We start from the raw sequence: 25,477 nt of genomic DNA, 5'->3' as shown, positions 1-25,477 counted from the left end.
GTGGTGGGGGGTACCCGGTCATGCTAGTGCTAGCCTGCCGTGGTGGAGGGTACGCGGTCATGCTAGTGCCAGCCTGCCGTGGTGGAGGGTATGCAGTCATGCTAATGCTAGCCTGCTGTGGAGGGCAAGCGGTGAGGCTTGGGCTAGGATGGTAGCCTTGGGTGCTCGGGCTAGCCTGTTGTGGAAGGTATGCAGTGAATCCAGAGTTAGCCTGTTGTGCAAGGTATGCGGCGAAGCTAGTGCTAGCCTGCTGTGGAGGGTAGACATCGTAGTACAGACCAGGGTCCATATAGCCATCAGGAGGCTGTGGTGGGCAAATGGGCTGACCAGGACTTTGATATTTGCTAGAACCAGGGTGCATCCTAGAGCTATGATCAGGCTGCATATAAGCAGGATGTGGTGGTGGGCAGATGGGCATGCTTGGCCCATTACAGTAGTAAGTGCTACCCTTAGGAGCAATCATGGTGCTAGGGCAAGCATTGTAGCTGTTGCTGGGCACAGATCTGCTGTAGACTGGAACCATCATGTCGTAGCTGGTGCCTTGGTGGAAGGTGCTCTGTGGAGCAGTGTGAGATGTGGAGAGGGGTGCAGCTGGCCGTGTCCTGCTGCTGGAGCGGTCATCACAGTCCACCTCCATGTCCTCCACTTTATCCAACATATTAGTCATCCTCGGGCTGGCCGGAGGAGAGATCATCTCTACGTCATGGGGATAGAGAGAGCTGGAGACTCGTGGGAGGGAGGTGGTCGTGTTGCTCCGAGAGCCAGTTGAGGTGCTGGCCGGCTGTGGAGGGTACACAGTCATGCTAGAGTTAGCCTGCTGTGGAGCGTAGACATCGTAGTACAGACCAGGGTCCATATAGCCATCAGGAGGCTGTGGTGGGCAGATGGGCTGAGCAGAACTTTGATAGTTGCTAGGAATGCTAGAACCAGGGTTCATCCCAGAGCTCTGATCAAGGTACATATGTGGTGCAGGATGTGGTGGAGGGCAGATGGGCATGCTTGGCATGCTTGGCCCATTGTAGTGGTTAGAGGTGCTTCCCTTTGGATGACTCGTGGGGCTGGGCCACATCATATCCCCAGGGTGCTGCGGAGGGCAGCTATTGACACTAGGCCCAGGATAGCTCGAGCTGCTAAATCCAGGGCCGCTGGAGATGCTAGGTCCAGGGAAGCCAGAGTTGCCAGGGCTGAGAGCTATGGCTGCCGGCTGTGGGGGGCAGATGTAAGTGCTCGACCCAGGGTAAGCAGAGGCAGCCGGGTCTAGCTGTTGTGGAAGACAGCTAGAGGCCATGAAGTGGCTGCTCGACTCCGGATGAATCCCTACAGGCCTGCCACTAGCATAGAAGGCCATCTCGTTAGCCAACAAATGCACAGACAAGGTCTGGTCTGGAAGCTCATCATCCGAGCTGTCTTCATCAGAAGAGGAGTCGATGACGATGATATTGGGATCCACATTTTTCTTCAGGGCCACATATGCATCTCCTTGGTCTTTGTAGGAGCCCCACATACGGGCGGAGAACTGGTTGGAGGGTTGTGTGGAATCTGTAGCTGAAAGAGCAGAAGGAGACTCAAGATGTAGTCCAGAAATCAAACATGATAGATATTCTTTCATATAACGGTTTTGATTAATTTGACCATGCATGTGTTGCTTTGTAATTAAATCGTTTTTAAGGTTATAGGTTATTACAGAAGTGTAAGAAGGTACATTATGGAGAAAGGGGTTTGTGGTTATTATAAAGGGCAGTTTATTGTTATGACCAGAACAAGATCAACTTTACCATCCACTTAGCCCTGGAAAGCCCAAACATATGCTAGTTTGCTCTTGTATAATAACGTATTGTTAAACGGTAATGAGTTGATATGTAACTCATTTGTAGTTTGATAGCTATGGCAACCCAATTGTTTGCAAAACATTTTTTTTTCCCTGAATTGCTTACTGAACAGATTCATTTTGTTGGATGAACTGCCCTCTAAACTGACAATTTATCCTTTCCTAACCACCCTTTAGATTCTGTGTTAAGCTTTTAACAAACCTAAAGACAAAATTAACTAACATTCAGTTTTTTGCAGTTTTTAACAAATTTAATGACAAACTTAATGACCACTCTTTCAGTTTGTTAAGCTTTAAACAAACTGAATGTAATAACTTTATGATAATTATTACTTTTAATAGGAATATAATATTTTTAGTTCTGATTCGTATAATACAATTAAATGAATTTCATTACTCACCAAGGTAATTAACCTGATCCGAAACTGTCTTGGGGTTCATATTCATCATGGTTGCATGGTATGCATGAAAGTAGATCTGGTGTCTTTGAGAACATTTGGTTTTCTTGTGTAAATTTTTTGGAATGTTTAAGTGTTCCAAAATGCTTCCATTGTCTCCATTGGTTCAGAGACAATTCTGCTGACATCATAATAGGACTACCTCAGTATCTATTGATCCATTTAAAATACATATATACAACATGTTTGTTTTCTATAACCTTTATTCTGGTGGTTAACCTTTGGCTAATGGTGGTGCAAGTACAAAAAACAATGTACAACACAAATAAACAATTCTGGATATCAATATAAAGATTGTACATGTGTGCATCTCCTGAAGTTCCTAGAAAGATTGCCCATAAAACAGCACAAAGTCATGCCCTTTGGTTGACTTTTGCTCTTTTATTCACATGAATAATCTGTATTATTCCAAGGGTCTAAACAATTCTAATACAGTATACTACGCTTAAGGTGTTCATCCTTATTAAAACACGACACAGAAATGAGCACTGTGCATCCCTCATACAGATTTGTTCTAAAACGTCTGCATCGACAGCAAGGCCTATCCGTGCCTACGTTCCCCAGGCCCTGTCAATCATGCATAGAGGAAGACGCTAATGCAGACGTCAGTTCGCCGTGCAGTGTGTGTACGAGCTGCGCTTTGCACCAACCTCACCCCCCCCCCCCCCCTCTGGACCTCCCACAGGAGAAGCACTTCTTCCACAAGGTGAACGAGCGCCTCTCAAAGCCCAACATCTTCATCCTCAACAACCGCTGGGACGCCTCGGCCAACGAGCCCGAGTACATGGAGGACGTGAGTAGAGCTCCTCCTCCGGCCCCGCCCTCATCCCATCACACGCACAGCCCCAGCGCGCCTCACGGCCGCGTGTCGACGATGCAGACCTTCGCAAATACGATCTGAAAGCAGATTAGGGGAGGGTAAAGGGATGTTTGGCCTGCGTAGATGTGACCTACACGTACATGTAGCCCTCAGTCTCTGACCTCGCGGCTGGTGTGGGTCAGTTACCCGGGGGGGGGTTGTTTCTGTCCCCGGCAGGTACGGAAGCAACACACGGACCGCTGCGTCAACTTCCTGGTGGAGGAGCTGAAGGTGGTGGACCGCGAGCAGGCCCCCAACCGCATCTTCTTCGTCTCGGCTAAAGAGGTGCTCAACTCCCGCATGCAGAGAGCCCAGGGCATGCCCGAGACCGGTAAGCCCAGTAGTCATGGCACACGTGGGGGGGTGCGGGTGTGTTTGGGTGGTAAAACAAACAGCTGTGTGTTTGACCATTGTGTAAGACAAACGGTCAAACCAAGAGTAGGCAAGGTTTTGTTTTGGTGACCACTGTCAGTATGTTCGTCCTGGAGTGTGTGTGTTTTAGTGACCATAGTCAGTATGTACATCGCAGAGTGTGAGCGTGTGTGTGTGTGTGTGTCTGTCCTGTGTGAGTAGGATACTCTGTATGACATCCCAAATTAGACCCGGCCCTCCAAAGAACACCCAGCCGAGCCAAGTTGCTGCATGACACTTTGTGAACGGCACTATCAACTCTGGGCAATGCCGCTCACAAGGGGACAGGCCACTCATGCAATCACACTCGCTCACATTCTCACCACAACTGACCTTTGCTTTTAGTGTGTCGTGAGCCCAGTTTATAGCCTGGCCCGTTCTTATGGTCGGTGCTATGGCAAAACACGCACGCGCAAACACCATTTTGCACCCCATGTGAGTGTTGAACATCGTCTTATCTAAGATGGCAGCAGGATGTGTTGACGCCTGGAGCTCTCGTCCCAACGTCGTCCTGGTGGCCGTGACAGTGTGCTTCCTTCAACAGGTGGCGCTCTGGCAGAGGGCTTCCAAGAGAGGCTCAGAGAGTTCCAGAGCTTTGAGAGGAGGTTCGAGGCAAGTGACCGTGCGGGTGCCCGTATGTAAAAGCATGCGTGTGTGTGTGTGTGTGTGAGAGCATGTGTGTTTGTGCTGACCGTCTTGCGTCTTTCGTGTCGACTGAAGGGCTCACCGAACACTATGAAAACCTGTTGTCCTTTCCGTTTCTGCTGATGGAAATAGGACATCAGCACCTACCAGGAGGAGACTCCCAGGGTAATATGAAGTCAGTCGACGAACCCGCGTTAAGAGGCAAGGAGAACCCTTCCAAATAGGCCTAGTAGAGAGCGACCACGACAAAAGGATCGCTCCACAGAATCGAAGCAGAAGTGATATCGGATGTGCAGTCGGGGGCCCAGAGGCCAACTCGTCAGATGACAAACCTGGTGTCCTGACCCGTGAGCTCGAGGCAGGCTCAAGAGCCCCATGTGAACCGTCCCTCTGTATCCTGTCGGCCTGGCCTTCCACGGTGTGACATTGTGGAGCCGGCGTCAGGGGAGTCTGGGAAGGTGGCCAAAATAAACAGTTAGCAGAACTATTTACCACAGGCGGTAGTGACAGGGTGAACATTGCCGTGGTCCAATACAAAAGGAAAGTGTGTGTGTGAGAGAGAGGGGGAGAGGGAGGGAGGGAGGGGGAGGGGGAGAGAGACCACCAAAAACAGGTAAAAGAGTGTCTAGATAGGTTTCCTATGCTATACTTTATGCAGGCCCCATACCTCACTTAAAAGGTGGTTTTATTTGAAATGTCCCCTATTTTGAAGCCATCCAATGAGGTCGAGTCCTAACCTTGTTCCCAGGGTTTCTCACCTGAAGCGACACGACTGCTCCCTGGGTCCTAGAGGGAGTCCCTCCGCTATCGGTGTGCCTTCAGAATCTCATGTAGCCCGTCTAGAGACGCAGGGATATCGGGAAGAGATCCGGGGGTTGTAAACGTCTGCACAACACGGCATGTCCATACTGTAGTATTCACAGAAACGTCCTGCTTGAACCAGTTGGAGGCTTAAAGTCAGACTAGAATAAGTCTCGACTCGGTTAACCAAATGACATCCGAGACCGCTGAATAGAAGTAAGTTTAAGAAAAGAACGTTTTAACCATCCTACCTTCATGGCCCACATTCTACATTCAGTCTTCGGCCCATCCCGGACCCCTTGTCTCTTCACCAATCGCTCGACTCCAAACGCAGCCCTCCGTGCCCCCTCAGCCAATAGGAATGTGCGGCGTTTGTGTCAACCTGCGTCTTCATTGCTGAAGTCTAGATTTGCTAAGGCGAGGGCATCCCCCTGTCAGTTGGGTTTTCAGTTGTGTTTGTCTCGTATGTTTGAGTTTTTTCTGTTCCGCCTGCACTTGTGTCTTTGTCTGAGTTGTGTTATTGTCGACTAATGGGATATCTTCTGGATATACTGTACATTTGGGAAGGCTTTTAAATCTGCCGACTTGATTAGCAATACAAAACCTCCAAAGCATTATTCTTTAGATGCTCCTTGGAATCCTGTTGTACTGTCCAGCTGTAGCTACACTATGTAAACTATTTTTGTCACACATGTTTTGTAGTTGATACAGTAAACACAGCCTTTGGCCCTTTTTATACATTTTAATTAGATGGATTTCATTTCAATTGTCACTGAATTAAGTAAACCATGGCTGGTTTAGGGCTGAAGATGACAAAGTGCCTATATACAATATACCTACAAAAAGGCATACATTTAGTCATTTAGCAGACGCTCGTATACTAAACCCTGATGCCGCATGGTGCCAGTCTTATCGTGCAGTGTACAACGATGCCTTCTTTTGTTTCAGTTGTGTTCCTTGAGTTGTATTGACTTTTGTGTTGTTATGATTTACGCTATTGCTTCACTGCCACGTTACGGTGACGCTGTGACACGGGGGGGGGGGCCGTGGGACTGGAGACACGACCCTGCTGCTGCCGCCATTTTCCCTTCATTTTCTTCCCCCCGTCTCTTCCCCTTCCTAATTGTGTGTGGCAGCAGGGGTGTATCTGACCCTTCTTTTGACCCAGCGACTTCACACGCGCGCGCACACACACAGACAAGTTTGTGTGCGTGCGTGCGCGCGCGTCGCAGCAGCCCCCCCGGGTCAGCGCGGTAACGTGTGTGTTGTGGCCTCGCAGGAGTGTATCTCGCAGTCAGCAGTGAAAACAAAGTTTGAGCAGCACACGATCAGGGCAAAGCAAATCGCAGGGAAGGTCAAAGCCGTCATGGACGCCATCAACATCGAGTCGGCCGAGAAGAGGTGGGTGTCCCCCCGTTCCACTCTGCCTGCCGTGCCCCATCTCCTGGGGGGGGGGTGTCCTGGAGGGGGGAGTGGGGGAGGGGGTGGAGGGGTTGGGGGGGGGGGGGGGGGGGGTGAGGTTTTGTGAGGGGTGAGTGACAATTCCTGCTACTGTACACCGAGTAAGCGTGCCGTTCAAGCCCCGCAGTTTGAACCCGATTGAAAGTCGAGGGGCGTCCGGTGTCTGAATCGGCGAGTGGCACGGTCGCTTTGACAAATGCGCACGCTGTCGACGCCTCGCCGGAGGGGCTCCCCGTGCCCGACTGACCTCTGTCCCGTGCTTGGTGTGGTGGTGGTGGTGGTGGTGGTGGGGGGCGTGCAGAGTGCTGTCGCTGGAGGACCGCGAGTACCAGATGGACCGCCTGGAGTTTGTGAAGAACCAGCTGAACCTGCTCATCCAGGACATCAAGATGAAGATCAAGACCATCACCGAGGAGGTGGAGGCCAAGGTAACTGACCCCCTGAGCCAACACCACGGCACTCCCAACCCACTCGCCTGGGGTATTGAGAGCGACAGCAGCCGGTGTGATCACGCCCTGTTCACCGTCTATTTGCTTTTTATTCGTATCGGGTCATGCTGTAGTGGCCCACTTTGATTGAGGGAGGGAGATGGTTTGGGGCTTATTCGTATCACGGCCTCGCTCCTGTTTGTTTTGGTGTGGCATGGAGGAGTACATGCTGTATTTAGGGGAGAGCAGTAACATGATAACATATACAGTCATATGACATAACAAACCCCACGCTGTGCCACTGCAGGATTTTGGAGGGTGATGTGTGTGTGTGTGTGTGTGTGCGCGCGTGTGTGCCTCAGGTTTCCAGTGCTATGGGCGAGGAGATCTGTCGCCTCAACGTGATCATCGACGAGTTTCACGCCGACTTCCACCCCTCCCCCCACGTCCTCAAGATCTACAAAACGGTACGCGGGCCCCGCCGTCACGCTCCCGTTCACCGCGGCCATACGGTTTGGGGGACACACCGAAATAAACGTGCCGTCTTGTGTGTCGACCTGTTCCACCAGCCTGACCCCTGTCGTCTCTCGTTCTCTCTCTCAGGAGCTGCTGGCCCACATAGAGCAGGGCATGGGCAAGAACCTGGCTTTCCGCTGCTCTGACGCCGTCAACGCCTCAGTGCAGTGCTCCCAGAAAGACATGATCGGTACACACACACACACATGCTTGGGTTCTATTTCCACAAGGCCCAGTCTTGTCCTTGTGTCACGCCATGCCCCACACGCCTCATTAAGCATCACGTGGAACTGGGGATGTAGCGTACGCTCGGAGAGTTATCTTGAGTGATATGGTTGTTTAGTTCTTTGGGAATATGCTGTCAGAGCCCCCGGTGTTCTTTTGATCCAAGGGGGAGATGTGTGAAGTATGAAAAACACATTTCTTCCATGGTCCATTTGATGTCCTAGAGCCTTAGAATCCCCCCCCCCCCCCCAAAAAAAAAATGTCCGTCTCCACAAGAACTATCAGTTTCGGTTCTGGGTTTTATTTATCATACAGCCACCCAATTGGGGAGAGTTGACCACCTGGATTTAAAATGACCAGTTCAGACTCGCAAAGTGTCTGTTTCGGCATGAGGACCGACTTGACAGTAGAAGAGAACGTGGATAGCAGACAGCCAACAGGTGTTTGTTATTCAGTCAGGCGGACACTACCTCGTACACTTGGGACTCATCTCGACGCAGTAAAGGTTACATTAGGGACACATACATGTGCATGAATAATATGACAGGAGACATGGACAGATAATAAAACAATAGCTTATGTACTGACTGTGATGAACGTAAGCACAGAAAAGATTGATTTCCCCCCACAAAGACATTCACTAGAAATGCAGATACTTCAGCGATACCATGCGTAGTCTTATAAAGCGTGTAGGTTTTCCTGACAGGAAGGTATGAATGATGGGTATGAATTCCTAGAAGACTGACAGCCGACACCTGTTTGACTGTGTGTTTCCCTCCCCCCTCTGTCTCTCCCCCCCCCCCACCACAGAGAGCCTGCAGCCTCTGCTGCCCCCTGCTGTCCAGAGCCAACTCCACATGCTGATCCCCAACAGGAAGTTTGACCTGAGCTACGACCTCAACTGCGCCACGCTCTGCTCCGACTTCCAGGAGAACATCGAGTTTCGCTTCTCCCTGGGCTGGAGCGCCCTGGTCAACCGCTTCCTGGGGCCCGCCAACGCCCAGAGGGCCCTCAAACTGGTGGACCAGAACTTCCAGGTAACACCGTGGGAATCGCGCTTCCTGTTTGACTGATATTTGGGAGTATGCCCTGTTGGTGTTTATTCACGTTTGTCACGTCCAAAATGGAGCTTCACTTTGAAAACATCTGAATACCATTCATCAATGATTGAAGAATGTACAAGGTAGACTAGGAATTAAAGATTGACTCATAACATGAACACACTCGAAACGTAAACGGTGAAAAGGTCAACTTCTCTACTTTGTCGTCTCCACACCCCCCCCCCCCCCCACACACACACACACATTCTCAGGTCCCCCGCCCGGCGCTGCCCTTGGCCCGCACCCCCTCCAGCGGCCCCCCTGCCTTGGCCCCGCCCCAGGACGGGGCCCTCATGACCCAGGAGGACCTCATGCTGTCGGTGGCCACCAACCTGGCCTCCCTCACCTCGCGCACCTCCATGAGCGTGGTCATCGTCGGCGGAGTGGTGAGCGTTCGCCCGCCCAACCTGGCAACCACGGCTAGCCTGTGGCACACAGCTGAGCTGCCCCCCCTGGGAGAATGGAGACGGACTGGCCGTCTTTGGGGAAAATGGAAGGAATTGATTTGGCGATTAATACAACCCACTACCCATTTTCATACGTTTTTAGTCATTTATTTATAGTCCCGTGATTTGACAAGAAGAAGTAAACGGATACACAAACCAGATACACCATAGATAACAACTGACATATATATGACCTCCCTCTGTCTCTCTCACTCTGTCTCTTTCTCTCTGTCTGTCTCTCTCTCTGTCTCTCTCACTCTCTCTCTTTCTCTGTCTCTCTTTGTCTGTCTGTCTCTCTCTCTCTCTCTCTCTCTCTCTCTCTCTCTCTCTCTCTGTCTCTCTCTCTCGCTGTCATCCTTCGTGTGCTGCAGGTGTGGCGAACGGTGGGCTGGAGGCTGATCGCCCTGTCGGCCTCGCTCTACACCCTGCTGTACCTGTACGAGAAGCTCACCTGGACCACCAAGGCCAAGGAGCGCGCGCTCAAGCGCCAGTTCGTCAACTACGCCACGGAGAAGCTCCAGCTCATCGTCAGCTTCACCAGCGCCAACTGCAGCCACCAGGTCCAGCAGTAAGTCCTTCCCTTCCCTTCGGCAGGGCGACAAACCCGTTCCGGAACGTTCCACCACACGTTTTCACTCGTAACCTGTCCCAAAAAAACAGCCCTTTTTCTATTCTGAAACCTAGCCAGTGTTTTTTTTTTTATATTTTGTTGTTGCCCTTCCGATAAACGTAAGCCAAAGTTGCGTGACACATTGAAAGACGGTGAGTGACTTCATGATCCGGTGATCCATGATCTGATGTATACATCCCCTATAAATCATTTATCGTATTTACTAGACGTTTGGTGCAAATACTCCTACTCATTTGCAACCGGTGGGTAGAATTGAGGACTTTGAACTCCCAAGAGGAGTTCACACCAAGCGCGTCACGCTTGTTGACGCACACTTCAAAATCAACACATTTCCAAGATAGTTTTAGTTTTTTCCTCTCAATCCTTTGAGAACCTCCAACCTGCGGTACAATGACGGTAATTATTAACACTTTCTCCATCCATGGGTACTCATCCCTGCAGCGGTATTTTACCAACAGCGGAAACTTACCCCCCCCCGCCCCAACCCCCTCCCCCCACTTCCCCTGGGAAGCTCTTAATAAATAAACGAGTTGACGCCATGACCTTTCCGCGTTGCCCAGGGAGATGGCCTCGACCTTTGCGCGGCTGTGCCAGCAGGTGGACCTGACGCAGAGGGAGCTGGAGGGGGACATCAGCCGCCTGACCACCAAGGTCCAGCAGCTGGAGAGCGTCCAGGGCCACTCCAAGACCCTCCGGTCAGTCCCCACCGCCTTCAGCCGGCCTACCCGGGCCACTCACCAGCCCCTCTGTAGTAGAACACAGGAACCAAACGTTGACTTCACCTCCCCCCCTCCCCCGGGGCGGTGACTTGTAGTTGCCATGATTTGATTCAGATGAGGGCTAGATACTTGTTAGATGTTCTTTTGGGGTAGTGGTCTTGCTCAGTGGGAGAGACTGCAGATCAAGAGGTTGCCGGTTCAAAAATCCCCCTTTACACTTTGCTTTGGATTTGAGCTTCTGCTACGTAAATGACATTTTAATATTCATACTGAGCATGTCCACTTTGAACACTGGAAGTACGCTCTCATTTATCGATAGTATTGCACCAAGGGGGGGCCGGAACTGTGTGCTGACGCTCATCTTGAAGCCGCTGCTCCGACGCCCTCCTGATTGCCAGCGAATGAGCTCATGTGTTGTGTTGTGTTCTCTCCCCCACCACCCCAGACACAAAGCCACCGAGCTGGAGAGCCTGCTGGAGACGTTCACAGCCCAGTATCTCCAGCCTCCGCAGTGACGGACGGCCATCGCTACAACCCCCTCTATCTCTCTCTCGAACCTCCAGTTCGAGCGCCCGGCGTCGGCCTAGGCCTGTTTGGACCCCCCCCCCCGGCCTCCCCCCATGTTTTTCACCGCCGTTTTTACGACGCGGGTTATGAGAACAACACAGGTCCGCCCTCAACAGCCCCCGCCCCTCCCCTCAGGACGTCTCTCCTCCGAGGAACAGATGTTTGTAAGTGTGTGTTCCCGCGCTGCGAGCAACCAGAACTGTCGAACAAGATCACACTGCCTGTAATACACATTTTTTGTTTTTGTATCGTGTGCGCGTCGGTGGTGTGAATGCGTTCCGAAGACTCAGACGTTACAGGATCAATCCGAAAACTTCACTCAGCTGGAAGACTAGTGGTCCGGTGCTGTACGTTGACACTACTGTACTCCTGACTGTGAACATGCCTTTCGACTAACTTCTGAAGTTTAGCGTGTGTAAATTATTTGTAGATTCCGATTTTTGTTCCTGCATGGCGATTTTTATTCAGAGCAGAGAATGCTCTGGCTACTTGTAAAAAAAGATCAAGATAAAGTGGCAAAGATAAAACTAACAACAACAAAACAGGATGATCAGTGTGAATTATCAGGACCCACGCGTAGTCGCGACCTGAAAGAGTGTAACTTGAAGGAGAAAGGCCTTTGTTCACTTGAGATTCTTGTTCTTCAGTGAAACGGTATTCATGATTTCGGAGGACTCGTGTCCAAACTAGGAAATTGAAGCTGTATAGATTGTAGCTTTTTGATAACTTGAACCATTTTATAAGTTACTCTGTTGTTTCTACTAATTTGACCTTTCACTGAGAATTTAAACCTTTTCACTTGTATCAAAGACAGTTATTTTCTTCCTTGATGAATGTGAATTCTGATACCTTCTGATTTGAGAATCCACTGTATTAAATTACTACTTGCCATGTAATTTGAGTTATATGAAAGCTTGAGTCATTGGTATATGGCAATTCCTGCAAATCTCTACATGTCCAGGCGATATTGCACACGGTCATGAACGAATGACAATGCTACATTTGATGCCTCACAGGCAAAAAAACTGTAGTTTTAACCCTTTACCTCTTAAGAATCCTGTCAAATTTTTTCTAAATGCCAAGCAAGGCATACCTAAGTAAATTGAAAGCTGTTCTTGAACAATTGACTACATGCAGTAACAGAAGCTTGAACACGATGACATTTAAAGTTTTTATATCCGCCTAGATGTTGTTTTGCAAACAGATGCCCGAAGAGGCCTGTGTGGGAGGTAATAGACAGAAGACACAATGGTACCACAACGTGAAGCCTCGCCTAATCCAAGACAAAAGTTGATTATAATACCACAATATATTCATATTTTTCACGTTTTTCTAAGGGTACAGTGCGTTTTGTAACAGGGGCCTGTGGAGACTCCAAAAGGACCCTTGGTAACCAAGGTCAAAAACATAATTGTTGTCTAATGAAAGGTGGTTCTTAGAACCATCATATCTCATTGCTATATCCCCAATTAGTATTACTGAAACACACAGCGGAAGAATCATTATTTACGCAGAAAAAGCCCTGCTTCTGTGAGCAATTTTGCACTTGGACTTTTACTTTGACAGTTCCAAAGTTACCCCTAATTGCCTATTGGCGACTGCAGAATTTCATTGGATATAAGGTTAACAAGCTTATTTTTGAACCAACTGAAGCCAATTTCAATTTGGTTTGGCACCTGGTTGGCTTTAGAAGCCTATGGACAGGGCATGGAAGCTCCAATTGGGTCAAATGATGTGTGAATCGAAAGGTCAGAGTGCAGTGGCCATTTTGACACCAAGATATCATAGATATTCACAAGCAAACCAAAGTTAGGACCAATTGTACATGAGTGACTGGTCTCTTCAGTCGGCAAAGTTAGAATGATACAACAAGAGTTCATGGCTTTTTATTTATGGATGTAATACATGGTTTTCGACGACATACTTTACTTGGTTAGATAGTTTGGACCTTTGGAAATGTAACCAGACCATTATAATTGGAATGGTTTGCATAACTGGACAACTCTGAGCCTTCTTCGGTGAGTAGTCTCTGTTTACTTTCACGTTGTTGACACATTCATGGTCAGACAAATACATTGATTGTACCTGCTGTTGTGACTTGATCTTGTAATGGTTCATGTCAATAGAATCACAAGACTCGTAGCTTTCAACAATATGGCATGTGTAGCAGTCTAAAAAAAGTGTTGGGGGGGGGGGGGGGGTGCATTACCACATTCATGGTTAGCTTTTTTCAAGCATTTAAGTTGGCTTCAACAATGCAGTTCTGTGAAAACCATGGGTTTTGAATCCACATTTGAATCCAAGGTCAGATTGTTTAGACTTTGTAGGACACAAATTCTTATCAACTCCCGATTATCCTTGGTTAAAAGCTTTTTTTCTCTTTTTTTATTGGTTACAATATCAACTCATGGCAACATATCGGTATCACCAAGCCACTGTACAAATACAAAAAAAAAAATCTGGTGTGAAAAAGACTATAAAAAATTATTCCATAACAAGTGATTTTATAATTTTCACACAATAGCACTGTAAGAGAAATCATGGCACCAAGTCCCTGGTTTTCACTGGCTTAAACACACACACACACACAAAACAATAAATAAAGGAAACAAATCTAAGAAGACTGTTGGGATCGATCGGAGAGCCCAGGGGGGTATGGGTTTGGTGTCGTGGTCATCATCACAAACTGTCGAACACTAATCGTTAAAAGGAAAACGATCAGGGTGTTTTCTACTATTTGAGCGCTTGGTTCTCTTGAACCACGTTACAATTTCTTTCAAAGTCCAAGAGAGTGGTTACAGTTTGGCCCTTCAAATTACGCATAGGCAGAAACGTATACAAAATAAACTAAAAGGTGTACAGTCTGCAGATGAAGGCAAAGCACCCTATAATGTCACGAGCGCTCTTTATACCCTGTCGCGTCAGAATGCATAACTGTGGATGACCATGGATTGAATTTAATAGCGTGGTAAAACGTTTGGCAAGGCTTGGCACCTTATGAGTAATGAACCCTGGGAACAGGCACAAAGACCAGTCAGACATGTGGAAACACGGTCACTATTTCTGGTCCAAAAGGTTTAATACTGTCGTTCACACAGAGTTCTGCGATGACTGTTCTGCCACTCTCAATGATCAAGGACGCGTCCCGTTCGAGTTGCCTGTGATAGCGCAGCGTAAGGTCAGCTGACCTGCACTGAGGGAAACGTTACTCGTGGATCCATTGGTACAAACGTCATGTTACAACAGCATTGTAATCTGCCTTTGTCCTGTCACTCTTCACTCACTGGATGGAAGTCAGTAGTGGGGGGAAAATAGATCACAAATCGTCAGAGAGGAAATAAAACGTACAATATTTTGAAAACCCATCATCTTAATCTGGGGAACATCGGACTTTATTCCAGGCTACACGTTAATAGTACTTCAATGTGATTTGGGATTTGATTTAAGTAAAGGACTGGCACTTCTGTATGCAAGCAAAAAGTCGTAAATAATAGAATGACGCCAACATGTTCAGTTTACAGCTCAGGGTCAGTGGGTAACATTGGCACAAATGAAGAAAATAACACTTATCAAAGATGTCTCTCACCCACTTGGATCAGTGAGAAGCCCAACACTGATATGCAATACACTTTACATCCAATGATGTATTTGTGAGGCAATAAAAAGCCATTTCCTTTCATATTTTCTCTCAAAATGAATGAACGCAAAGCCGCTAAAATGCACAGCTAAATAAACAAGCTACTAGAATCACTGTATGATCAAAAGGGTTTCTTGGCAATCAACAAATAAATACAACATATTGTACGGTAGAAAGCAAGAATTGTATCAAATAATTTATAGCACTGTTAACAAGAGCTGCATGGCATTACTGTTCTGTTTTGTGGACGTCTGTCAGCCCGACTTTAGTGTTTACTTGTGTTGACAAGGCTGTCTGCAGCTTGCTGGAGATCAACTTTACAGTTGTATTTGTTGGAAAAACAACAACCCGCCTCATAGTTTACCCAGCGCTCATTTAAAACATCTATATGGTTTTCTAAGACTGAAATATGTGCATTGGCATTGCAAGGATTGACTCGACATGAAAACGCCTCTGGATTAGGGCACAAAGTCCTCTTTTGCAGAGGTGAAACCCCAAGCATGCACACTGTATGGTAAGGCAGGATGGACGCGCCGTAGACAAGGAGAACCACTCGGACACAGCCCGCCTATTGGAGTGGTTCTCATATCGCTAGGGTGCAAGCCTAGGCACCTATGATTTCCAGGGTTTCAATCCAAACGAACTCAAGTCTTCAAAATGAAAGAAATCTGGCAATGGTGTTAATGGTACATCGTGGACGCAAATGACAAACATTTTCCAAGATATCTTCCTCTACTGGTGAATACGTTGTATGTGCTCTGCTTACATTTGGACTACAGTCGAGTGTGTGTGTGTGTGTGTACTGTATGGGTGCATTATCTATTCTCTCTACCAAGTGAACGTTCTTCTACCAAGTGTACTCTCTTTGCTAGCAATACTTAACTGTTCATAACATTGGTTTTGGTGAGGAAAAAACATTAACGTGGTAAATACAGACAAACTTTGGAAGGAAGAAAAAGAAAAAAGCTTATTTTACAGGCTCATTGTGGCACTGGTGAGATTGAGTGGCTGACAAGATTTCCGAACCGAGATTTCTCAGCCTACATGGATGGCAATGACAGAATTACAAATCATGACATTAGGAAAAGAACGAGGAGGCTCGCACGCACAGCGCTATCTACGCCGCTCACGAAATCCGCGTCGTCGGTCGCGGTCTCTCACAGACCCCCCCCCCTCCCCCCTGCCTTTCCTCCTTGTGTCCCTTTAAGGGTTTCAATACTTCTTTACCAGCTGGGAAGGGACACTGTAGCGCCTCCAGCTTTATCACAATAACAATACAACTGACCCTTCTACTACAGGGAGAGATGGGAGGCGTGGCCATGTCAGGGGTGAGTGACACTAGAAGTGAGTGATACAAAGTGAAGCACTGCATGTCGCACAGGGGTGAGTTGGCGAAAGACGTGCGTGAGGACACTCGATCAACCCGCTATTTAAGTTATGGATAGCGGGGTCGAGCTAGAGACAAGTAAGCCGTGGTTTCATACGGTTTTGATATGGTTCGCTTTTTGACAACGAGCTCGTTTACATCTCCCGGTGACTAGACCATAAAAAGGGGGATGGGCTTAAAACCGTGTCATTTTCGAGAAAAAAAACAAACAAATCGATACTCATCCATAAGCATACACTACACACAACCACAGCGGTTTCTGTTGAAAAAGAGAAACCATGTTCGTCAGTTTTTTTTGTTTGTTTTTTTTTCTTTTCTTTTTTTTACGGAGAGAACGGCTGATACGATTCGTATCTTAATTGGTTACCACACTTCTAGAATGGACGTACAGTATAAGTACAGTATGTTAGTTACAGTACATGTGTGTGTATGCTTGGACGTGACCGTCACACCTACGCACATGCATAGCAACATGTACACGCCGAGTACATGAGACGGGAGACAACTTGTTATCGTGTAGTACTGTGAATATTATGTACATGAAACAAAGGCAAACATAAGGCAGAAAACCAAACCAAAATCAAACTCAAAAAAGGAGGGAAAAGAGAACTACCAAAATATATACATACACATTATATATGCATATATGATGCATATATACACACATAATGCTATACATATATACTGTATTTATACATACATTTACATATTACACACTGACTGTCTTCTAGTTTGGCGGTAACCACGGTAACATGCGCGCTTGTCCCTCTGTCCAAGAACAAAGGGACACCAGTTGTACTTTTTTTTTTTTTTCCCACTCTTTTTTTTCTCTCTCCCCCCCCCCCATCTCGTCTCCTTGCTTTTTGATTGAACAACTCGACTGTACGTACGGAAAAACTCGTGTGTAATAGGTGGGTAAAAAAACGTCACTTGGAAAGGTAGAAAGAGTTGTTGACTTTCTCACAGCGGTGGCTGAAGGAGGTGGGGGGGGGGGGGGGGGGGTTACGAACGGGTGGGTGGGTGGGTGGGTGGGTGGGTGGCTCACTGGGTCGGACCAGGTCAGGTGGGTTGGGGGGTGAGGGAGTGGGGCTGGGTTGGGGTGGTGGGTGGTGGTTGAGTGGAGGTGGTGGGGGGGGGGGGGGGGGTCAGACACAGTGTTCACCCTCAGGTCCAGCCCAGCCGAGGGTTGGGTTGCGGGGGGGGGGGGAGGAGGGCTGGTGGGCGTAGCGGGGTGGCTGCGCTAGTTCCAGATCCGGAGGAAACTGTCCCATGAGCCCGTGGCTACAGCCATGCCGTCGTCCGTCACACCCAGGCAGCTCACCCTGTTGTCGTGACCCGCCAGAACACCTGCAGGGAGACAAGAGAAGCAACATTGAAGAGGAAGAACAACAGGCAAAAAACAAGACAGAAAAGGGAAAGAGAGAGGGAACACAAGAGGAAGGAAGACAATGGGAAAGTCATTACTAGTGACTACTGTAGTTATAACTAGTGACTGGAGACCTCTCCGGATGACAGACAGTAACATAATACATCATCCATCCGCATGCTTTCCTCTGCTAGCCCAGAAGCAAGTGGCCAGAACAGAAAGGTAATAAAAGGCCCAGTGACTCTCTCTCTCCCCCCCCCCCCCCCCGCCCCAAACTCGAAAAAAAAACTCGACACCGCACAAGCTTCTGGTTGAGGAGAGGGCTTTACTGACCGGCGCGCTCGGCCTTGAGGGTGTCCCACACGTTGCAGTTGAAGTCGTCGTAGCCGGCCAGCAGCAGGCGGCCGCTCTTGGAGAAGGCCACCGAGGTGATGCCGCAGATGATGTTGTCGTGCGAGTACATCATCAGCTCCTGGTCGGCGCGCAGGTCGAACAGCCGGCACGTGGCGTCGTCCGAGCCCGTGGTGAAGGCGTTGCCGTTGGGGAAAAACTTTTTGGGGGTTGGGGGGAGGGAAGGAAAAGATTAGGGTCCGGGGGGGGAAAGGTAGGCTCTAATCTGGCTGGGGTTCAGGTTTTAAGTGTGATGTCAGTTATACTGAGGTGGGTTTCATTCACATGTCCTCGGAATGTTACTCTTCAGGACCGGGTTAGGACAGGACATTTCAAATATATCTTTTCGACATTTATCCTTAAGGTATTGACGAGGTCTGGGGGGGGGGGTCGAATGTTCGAGAAATATAGATGGATTCGGTGGCATACGGGACATGGGGCTCGTTCAAGAGGTCAACGGCGTTCTGACGGGTTACAGACACACGCCGGGACGCGTGCGGACGCGGTCGCCCCGGGGTGGCTTGTGGTACTCACGCAGACTGCGTTGATGTCGGACACGTGGCCGGTGAACGACTGCCTGCACATGCCGTCCCGGACGTCCCACAGCTTGGACGAGGCGTCGCACGCCCCCGAGACGAAGGTCCTGAAGTCGGGGCTGAGCGACAGGCTCATCACGTCCCCCGTGTGGCCCGAGAACGAGGTGGCCATCTGGCCCGTCTCGATGTCCCATAATGCACTGGGGGGGGGGGGGGGAGGGAAGGGGGGGGGGGTTAAAAGCACAGCCGTGAAATTGGAGTTCTTGTTTTTTTGGGGGGGGATGTGCGGGACGCCTTTTTGTTTGCTTGTTTTAGGTTTGAAGCTTTCCGCCGTGTCGCCTGCTGTGTGTGTGTGTGTGTCAGGGACTCACCAGGTCGTGTCCCCGGAGCTGGTGACGATCTGGTTGTCGTCCAAGAAACGACAGCAAGACAAATAGCCTGAAAACAAGAAGGGAGAGATAAAGAAAACGTATGGACAGGTCCAATCCTACAGGCAGGGGTGGGGGGGGGCAGCAGATGGGGAAAGCCCTAACGTCTGGGGGGGTGAGGGGTGGGGTTTTCATTAACGGGCATGAAAAGCTGTTCATATTTTGAACTGCAGGGGGTCACGTAGGGTCATATACCAATACTTGATAACAGTAAACTAAGACTTAATCAAAGAGGTTCTGTTCTCGGGATACTGGTAAACCTAGGGGTGGTATATTTTATGTGAAACGGTTGTTCAGATTGATCGGAGGTAGAGGATATCCACCTGGAGTTTGGTTTCAGTGACGCCAAATGGAAAAAGCCCACAACGTGAGACAACAAAAGCATCAAGGCTCTCTACCAAAAAAAACGGTGAAATGAGCCGTAGAGGCGACTGAAATGGAGGAGGGAGGGGAGGGGAGAGGGGGGGTCTGCACCTGTGTGCCCGGGCAGCTCCCGGGTGACGCGCACGTTGCCCTCGCGGGTCTTCAGGCTGTAGATGGAGCAGATGTTGTCCAGGCCGCCGCACGCCACGTAGTTCCCCGAGGGAGCGTAGGCGCACGTCATCACCCACGACGAGCGCAGCGGGATGGCGTGCATCTGGGGCGGGGCGAGAGGGAGACCAGCGCGTTACGTGGGGGCGCTCTCTGATGCAGGACAGAAACGACGACAACAAAAACAACTGCCTGATCCAACCCCTTGCTTAGGAGTATGACTATCAGTGATGTGCCTGAGAGGGTAGACTTAGCCGGGCTGTTTGGAACATGAAAATAGTACAATCAATTCTGCCATCTCCACTAACGCCAAGCTAAATGTCTGTGTCGAAATGAAGTCCGAGGCTACAATCTCGGTAAAGCAGCCATCTTAACTCCAGTCTTATTTATTAGTCTCAGCCAAGTCTAGTTGATGGTCCATATTAGGGAGAGCTTGCGAGGAGTTCAGTGCTGGCGGTACTCTTACCTTGTTTGTTGTGTAACTATCCCAAATGATCAACTTGCCATCTTGGGAGGCGCTTACAAGTAACCTAGACACCCAAAAAGGGAAAGGCAGGTTTCAAAAATCAGCTGCAACGGTTTTGGTTTTGTGATCACGAAATCCTTTCAAGCCAGCTCCAATTTAGTGAACTCCCAGGCCCTGCCCCTCCCCCCCCCCCCCTAACTCTCCCCCTCCCTCCCTCCCTCCCTCCCTCCCTCCCTGGTGGGACACCCCTCATGCCAGGATCGCAGTGAGAGCCATCTAGGATAGCGGACACTTTGGATGTGCCATTTCATGCAATATTCATCACCCCAGTTATCTGAAAGGCTCGACGGGGGGGGGGGGGGGGGGGGACAGAAGAGAGAGAAGCAGGGTGTGGGGTAAGGGAAGGAGCAAGGGAGGGGGAGAGTGCAATCGAAAAAGGGAGAGAAGCGGCTGGTTGGAGAGGAGGAATAGAGATGTACAGAGAGGGAGAGGGAGGGAGAGACAGACAGGGGGTCTCCCTCAGCCCCACCCCCCGCCACCCTTGGCTCGTTGTTTCCGTCTCTCCAGTGACAGGAAGGGGGCCGGCACCCATCTGTAGCGAGCCGGGAGCACAATCAAGGTAGCGCTGTGGCGCTGAAATGTCAACGGCTGTATATAAAATAAACACGGGCAGCTTGTCCTCCAGGTGGTTCACCCAGAGTGCAGCAGTGCTGCAGCAGCTCTCGCTCTCTCTCGCTCTCTCTCGCTCTCTCTCTCTCGCTCTCTCTCTCTCGCTCTCTCTCTCTCGCTCTCTCGCTCTCTCTCTCTCGCTCTCTCTCTCTCGCTCTCTCTCTCGCTCTCTCATATTATTTGGCAATATCATGAATGACCTGCAATGCAAACTAAACCAGAACATGGTATACATAAAGAGCTGTATTGCAGCACCTCTGCTTTCGGTCAGACAGGTAGCCAAACTGCTTCCCTGATATGAACCAAACGGACAGTTGAACGACACCAACTAACAGAAGCAGCAGAAAGTGCTCGCAAAGATAGGGCAATCCTACACAGTAATACAACAATAATACTTCCAAATATCCCCAGAACAAGCTAGTTCTAGTAAATTCAGAGTACTACTACTACGTATTACTACAAGGATAGTATTTTAGAAACTGTAGTTCCACAGACGTAGGAGCTAGTGTTAGTAGAGGGAGAGAAGTACACAGTAATACTACAACAGTACTTCATAAGTCCCACAGCGGCTCGAACTCATAAATGGAGAGAGCCATACTAAATTAGAGGTAGTAAACGGTTCCACCGCGCAGTAATAATCCACTGGTAGTTCAACGGCACTGTAGTAGTACTGCAGTAACAGGTCCGCACTGACCTCGAGTCGCTGCCCCAGTGCATTGCATAGATCTTGGCGAGGTGGCCTCTCAGAGTGCGTCTCGTCCTCATCTGGATGCGACCCACAGAGTCCAGACCAGCTGTGATCTGACCAAAGGAAAAACACAGGAAGTGACGTCGTCCTCGGTAAGCCCCCCTCCCCCCCCCCCCCCCCCCCCAAACCCACAACCCCCATTCATGCGGTCGGGCCTTCTACACAGGATACTGCTGTCGGACAGACGTGGAGAGAGCTGGTTTTGTATTGGGGGGATTTATTTGTATTTGGGATTTCTTCTACTTCAGTCTGATGGATGGAAGTAGGGTTTTGTTTCTTTTATTTTTTTATTAATCTAGTAGATCTAATCGATTTGAAACTGGAGGTGCATGACGAGGCAGTGGTGATAGGACTGTGTCACATAGTTGGAATACCAACCCACAAATACCAGGTTAAGACAATTGCGACATTCTGGAAGGCTCCTTCACAGTGGCTTTTCATTTTTCAAGGATGAAAGTGTCCATGTTTGACTGTCTTACCTGTGACAAGGTGGAGTCGCTGCAAGCTTTCCTCGCATCCTGTAACGTATGACGCAACACAGTTATTTGACTTTCAGTGTCTGAAACACTGACTCTACACCCAAACAGGAAGTTGGGTAATTCAAGGGGAGAGTATCTCAGTGCCTTGCGATTCTCTTTAAATAGCTAACCACATCAGGTTACAGTACATCGGATGATGGTCAAAGGCAAAAAACAAACAAAAAAAAATCACCAATGCGCTGACTCACAGGATGCAATCCGGCTAGTAAAGCAGACACACACGCACACACCCACCGTACCCGGATTTGATTGCGTAGTTGCTCCGCTTCCTGCCGTAACTGTTCCAACTCACTCATGGTCCCTCTGGGATGTGTCGAGACGACGCTCCACTTGGAATATTCAGTAGAAACAAAGTCCAAAAACACACGGACCAGCTGACACCTGCGAAACACGCACGCGCGCGCGCGCGCACACAGAGACACAATCAGATCCTTGAGTCTCCTAGGAGTACTTCCATAGGAACAAACAGGATCTTCCTGTGGGCTGACTGTATGCTGGACTGAGCCGGGGGGGGGGGGCGGCGGTCCTAGCCCAGGCAACCAGCTCCACTCAGGGAGTCCTGCCTCTTCAAAAACACTAAACGCCAGTCTGGTTCAGAAGGTCACACACACACACACAAGCCTCAATCAGCCTCCACTCAATTAGCCTTTTGTGTTTTGCATTGTGACTGTTCGGCGTGGTCACCGAATCCCCGTGAGGGTGACGTGCGGAAAGCCCGGAGCGCGACGCGAGGAGGAGTGGATGGCTTCTTGCACGCCGACGCGCCGTACGAGCGTGCGTCGCGCTCACACGAGCGAGGGAGTGCCCAGGCACTCGTGTGGGAACAATCGTGTGTGTGTGTGTGTCGCCAGTTCCTTTACCTAAGGGAGCCTGAATGTGGGTCACTGAGCACTTACACACTCCTCAGAAATGTTTGGAGTCAGCCCAGCCCTCCCCCCCCCCCCCCCCCCCATTTTCCAAGACATTCTCCAGCGTGCCGTCCGGAACGCAACCCTGAATTAATTTTTCAGTTTCACTTCTATAATTCAGCAATTAGGCCGGCCCTGCCCGTGTTTACTGGAAGGGAAATGACGTGGGGTGGCCGAAACGCAACGCAAGTTCAAAACCTAGAACAATAATGAACTGGGCTCAGGAGCCCAGAAATGCAGAGAGAGAGAGTCAAAGAGAGAGAGCAAGAGGCTGTGTCTCTCACCCCAGTGGTGGGGGTGACGGCTCGGTTCAGACAGAACAGCACAGACAGGGATGAAGCGGAGCTGTGCGCTGGGCTCTCTATTGTTCGGTATGTGGCGGCTCCGCTTGGCACCGCCTCGACAGCCCCCTGAGCCCTGCCACGGGCCCCCCACCCCGACGACGACAACAACAACAACAAACTAGCGCCCCGATCGGCCCAATGAAACCCGCGCGCGCACAGTCCACACTCGCATTTGTCACACGCGCACACCGACAAATGTACATTACCCACCCCCCCCACCCCTTGCACAGTCGGAGTTCACTGACTGTTTACGACTTTGCACAGACGCGGCCGTGTCTGCCAGGATTCGGAGCGCATACGTGTCCTCGAATCACCCTCCTCGAGGGTGACCCGGGGCTATCACATCAGTTCTCCTCCCGGCGTATGAACACTCCGTTTGAACAGAGCAGTGCCAACAACGTTTTGGGGTTCACGCGACTACAACGGCATGTGACAGTACCGCGGTCGATTTCAGTTCACTTTTGGGAATGAGGACAGTTTGAAGTGCGTGTGTGCGTGAGCATGCGTAGTTTTTGCGTCCTTAGTAACCCCCCCCCCCCCCCCCAGCCTCACAAAGGCACCCTCTCCGATTCAAGTTGTCCAAGGGAAGGTCATGATGTCAGACGAACTGTCATCTTATACAGGTTCTAGTACGGTTTCATCTTCTGTAATGCATCCTGATATTATTGAGAACTGGATAGCAACTGTCCCTCGTGACAATATCTAATAAGTGGCTGAGAGGGTCGGACTCGTACTTAAGTGTTCTTACATGTTCTGCCAACTGAAAGTCAAAAGGCTGTGTGAGTAAAGACAGGTAACTTAATATCGCAACTTATTTATTTGTGTTTAGTTGGTTTCTATCCAAGTCTCTGTCCAATTTGACCGCGTCAAAGGCCTATATACCAACTTCTTTGAAATGTTTCACATGGTGGTGAGCTGTAATCTGATTGGCCAGGGTGTATGTTTCATTGATTGAAGGTTTGTGTGTCTGTGCATACGAGAGAGAGGCCGAAAAAAAAAGTTCGAATGGAAGTTCGTAAGTGGCATAGAAGCCATAGCAGAAAGCTGCACAAGGCCTGGGACTGTGTGAGAATGAAAGCCCTAACGGCGGCTGCGCCAGGTGTAAACTTGTTTGAGACACTGCGTGAGTATTCCAAACATGTCGAGAATGGCGGAAATAAGGTGGGAATTTTACGCAGATAATGTATTTCACAAATAAGCCAAGGTTCTTCTTTTTTTTAATCAATCATCAGATCATACAGTTATGACTACAATGTCTTTAATCGTCAATTAAATATTTGCACAGCTCCACGCTGTGCATTTGAAAGAGGCATCATCCTGTGGGTCAAAGTTTGCGCATGGTACCACCTGTGCATAGTCCTAGTTGTTGATATTACCTCACCCATGTAGATTTAGTTCTCAATAAACTGGTATCACCAGGATATTGCTTACCCTGCATTGAGTATAGCTAGTAGCCTAGGTATCTATTCACATCTAAACGAAACGATAAGGTTTATGATTATGGCTACGTCTTTTAAACTATCATATGTCACCTAGCGTCTGTTTAGGTGGGGCCATTTACATCGACTAACTTGGTTACAACAACCTTCAGACTAACAGCTTATAGACGGAACTTCAGACAGAATTTCAATCACGTGTTGCTCCGTCAATGTACTGTAGCCTTAAGTTATCTAGAAGACTTTGAAGGGCATTTTATCTTTCACAATAATGGTCGCATAAAGGCCTTCAGCTACCTATTTTCATACGTGAAATGCAACAGCAGACTAGGCTACGCACTCCGTTACATTGCGATTGCTACAAGTTGCCGCTCGAATGAAGGCAGAATTGCATCTATTATTGATTGATGTTCAATTACAATACGACATCCTTTTCTTTTTAATGATCAAACATTTTCTCAAGAATTTCTCAATCTTTCAATGGTTTATATCCGTCATACGGTGATGTGACAGTCCAGCAAGGCCGCGTTTTGATAAGACCGAATTTGCACTGATAAAAGCATGGGCGAGAAAAATACAGCAAGCTTTGACAGACAGACAGACAGACCACAACCTATAATTAGTATGTATCTAAAACACCATTCAACATATTCCCATTCCTATCTTGGTTCCTAAATGGTTTGCAACCAACAAATTCCAAACAAAGGCCGACATCTAGCCGTACTGTACAGGATTTACCCGAAGCAGGAAATAAAGACAAGAAAATGTCAAGATAGGCTACAGCTCCGCCGAGCTCACGTTATTACCTGAAACGGGATTCTTACTGTCCACGTCGTTTCGATCCGTAAAAATGGTCCGTCTTCAGATATCAATCATGGTACTAGCTGTAAAAGTAAATTTAAGATAGTGCTATTAATTTCAAGACAATATAAAAGATTTAAAGGGCCAGACGTGCGCACAACTCGAGTAGGATTTGACTAAATTTTCACCAAGCAAT

The 25,477-nt window shown here is 48.9% G+C and overlaps 2 protein-coding genes across 2 annotated transcripts in view; one reads left to right on the top strand and one right to left on the bottom strand.

The window, feature by feature from the left end:
• Positions 1-11,996, top strand: part of LOC146254695 (mitofusin-1-like) — a 49,730-nt gene extending 37,734 nt beyond the window's left edge. Inside the window, exons 7-18 of the mRNA XM_084675914.1 lie at positions 2,972-3,079; positions 3,323-3,476; positions 4,101-4,168; positions 6,282-6,403; positions 6,765-6,891; positions 7,254-7,358; positions 7,495-7,597; positions 8,443-8,669; positions 8,945-9,118; positions 9,550-9,746; positions 10,370-10,504; positions 10,974-11,996. Coding sequence (XP_084532040.1) covers positions 2,972-3,079; positions 3,323-3,476; positions 4,101-4,168; positions 6,282-6,403; positions 6,765-6,891; positions 7,254-7,358; positions 7,495-7,597; positions 8,443-8,669; positions 8,945-9,118; positions 9,550-9,746; positions 10,370-10,504; positions 10,974-11,043 — 1,590 coding nt within the window. The 3' untranslated portion in view covers positions 11,044-11,996. The remainder of the gene's footprint in view (positions 1-2,971; positions 3,080-3,322; positions 3,477-4,100; positions 4,169-6,281; positions 6,404-6,764; positions 6,892-7,253; positions 7,359-7,494; positions 7,598-8,442; positions 8,670-8,944; positions 9,119-9,549; positions 9,747-10,369; positions 10,505-10,973) is intronic.
• A 5,275-nt stretch (positions 11,997-17,271) lies between these two features.
• On the bottom strand, positions 17,272-25,477 carry LOC146254694 (guanine nucleotide-binding protein subunit beta-4). The gene is made up of 10 exons (XM_084675855.1): positions 25,287-25,477; positions 22,032-22,173; positions 21,733-21,771; positions 21,200-21,306; positions 19,837-19,900; positions 19,314-19,476; positions 18,783-18,849; positions 18,410-18,611; positions 17,819-18,035; positions 17,272-17,466 (listed from the first exon to the last, which is right to left on the bottom strand). The coding sequence occupies exons 2-10, from the start codon at positions 22,086-22,088 to the stop codon at positions 17,360-17,362; spliced, it is 1,023 nt and encodes a 340-aa protein (XP_084531981.1). The 5' UTR covers positions 22,089-22,173; positions 25,287-25,477; the 3' UTR covers positions 17,272-17,359.

Source organism: Hypomesus nipponensis, chromosome 16, assembly GCF_054491055.1.
Source record: "Hypomesus nipponensis isolate SF chromosome 16, ASM5449105v1, whole genome shotgun sequence".
Classification (NCBI taxonomy): domain Eukaryota; kingdom Metazoa; phylum Chordata; class Actinopteri; order Osmeriformes; family Osmeridae; genus Hypomesus; species Hypomesus nipponensis.
This window is presented reverse-complemented; position numbering and strand designations above follow the sequence as displayed.

Coding starts and splice junctions, on each gene's coding strand:
- LOC146254694 (XM_084675855.1), bottom strand. CDS start 22,088: ATGAGTGAGTTGGAACAGTTACGGCAGGAAGCGGAGCAACTACGCAAT. Junction 19,901..21,199: donor CACTGGGGCAGCGACTCGAG/GTCAGTGCGGAC, acceptor TTGGGTGTCTAG/GTTACTTGTAAGCGCCTCCC. Junction 18,036..18,409: donor CCGACATCAACGCAGTCTGC/GTGAGTACCACA, acceptor ACCCCCAAAAAG/TTTTTCCCCAACGGCAACGC.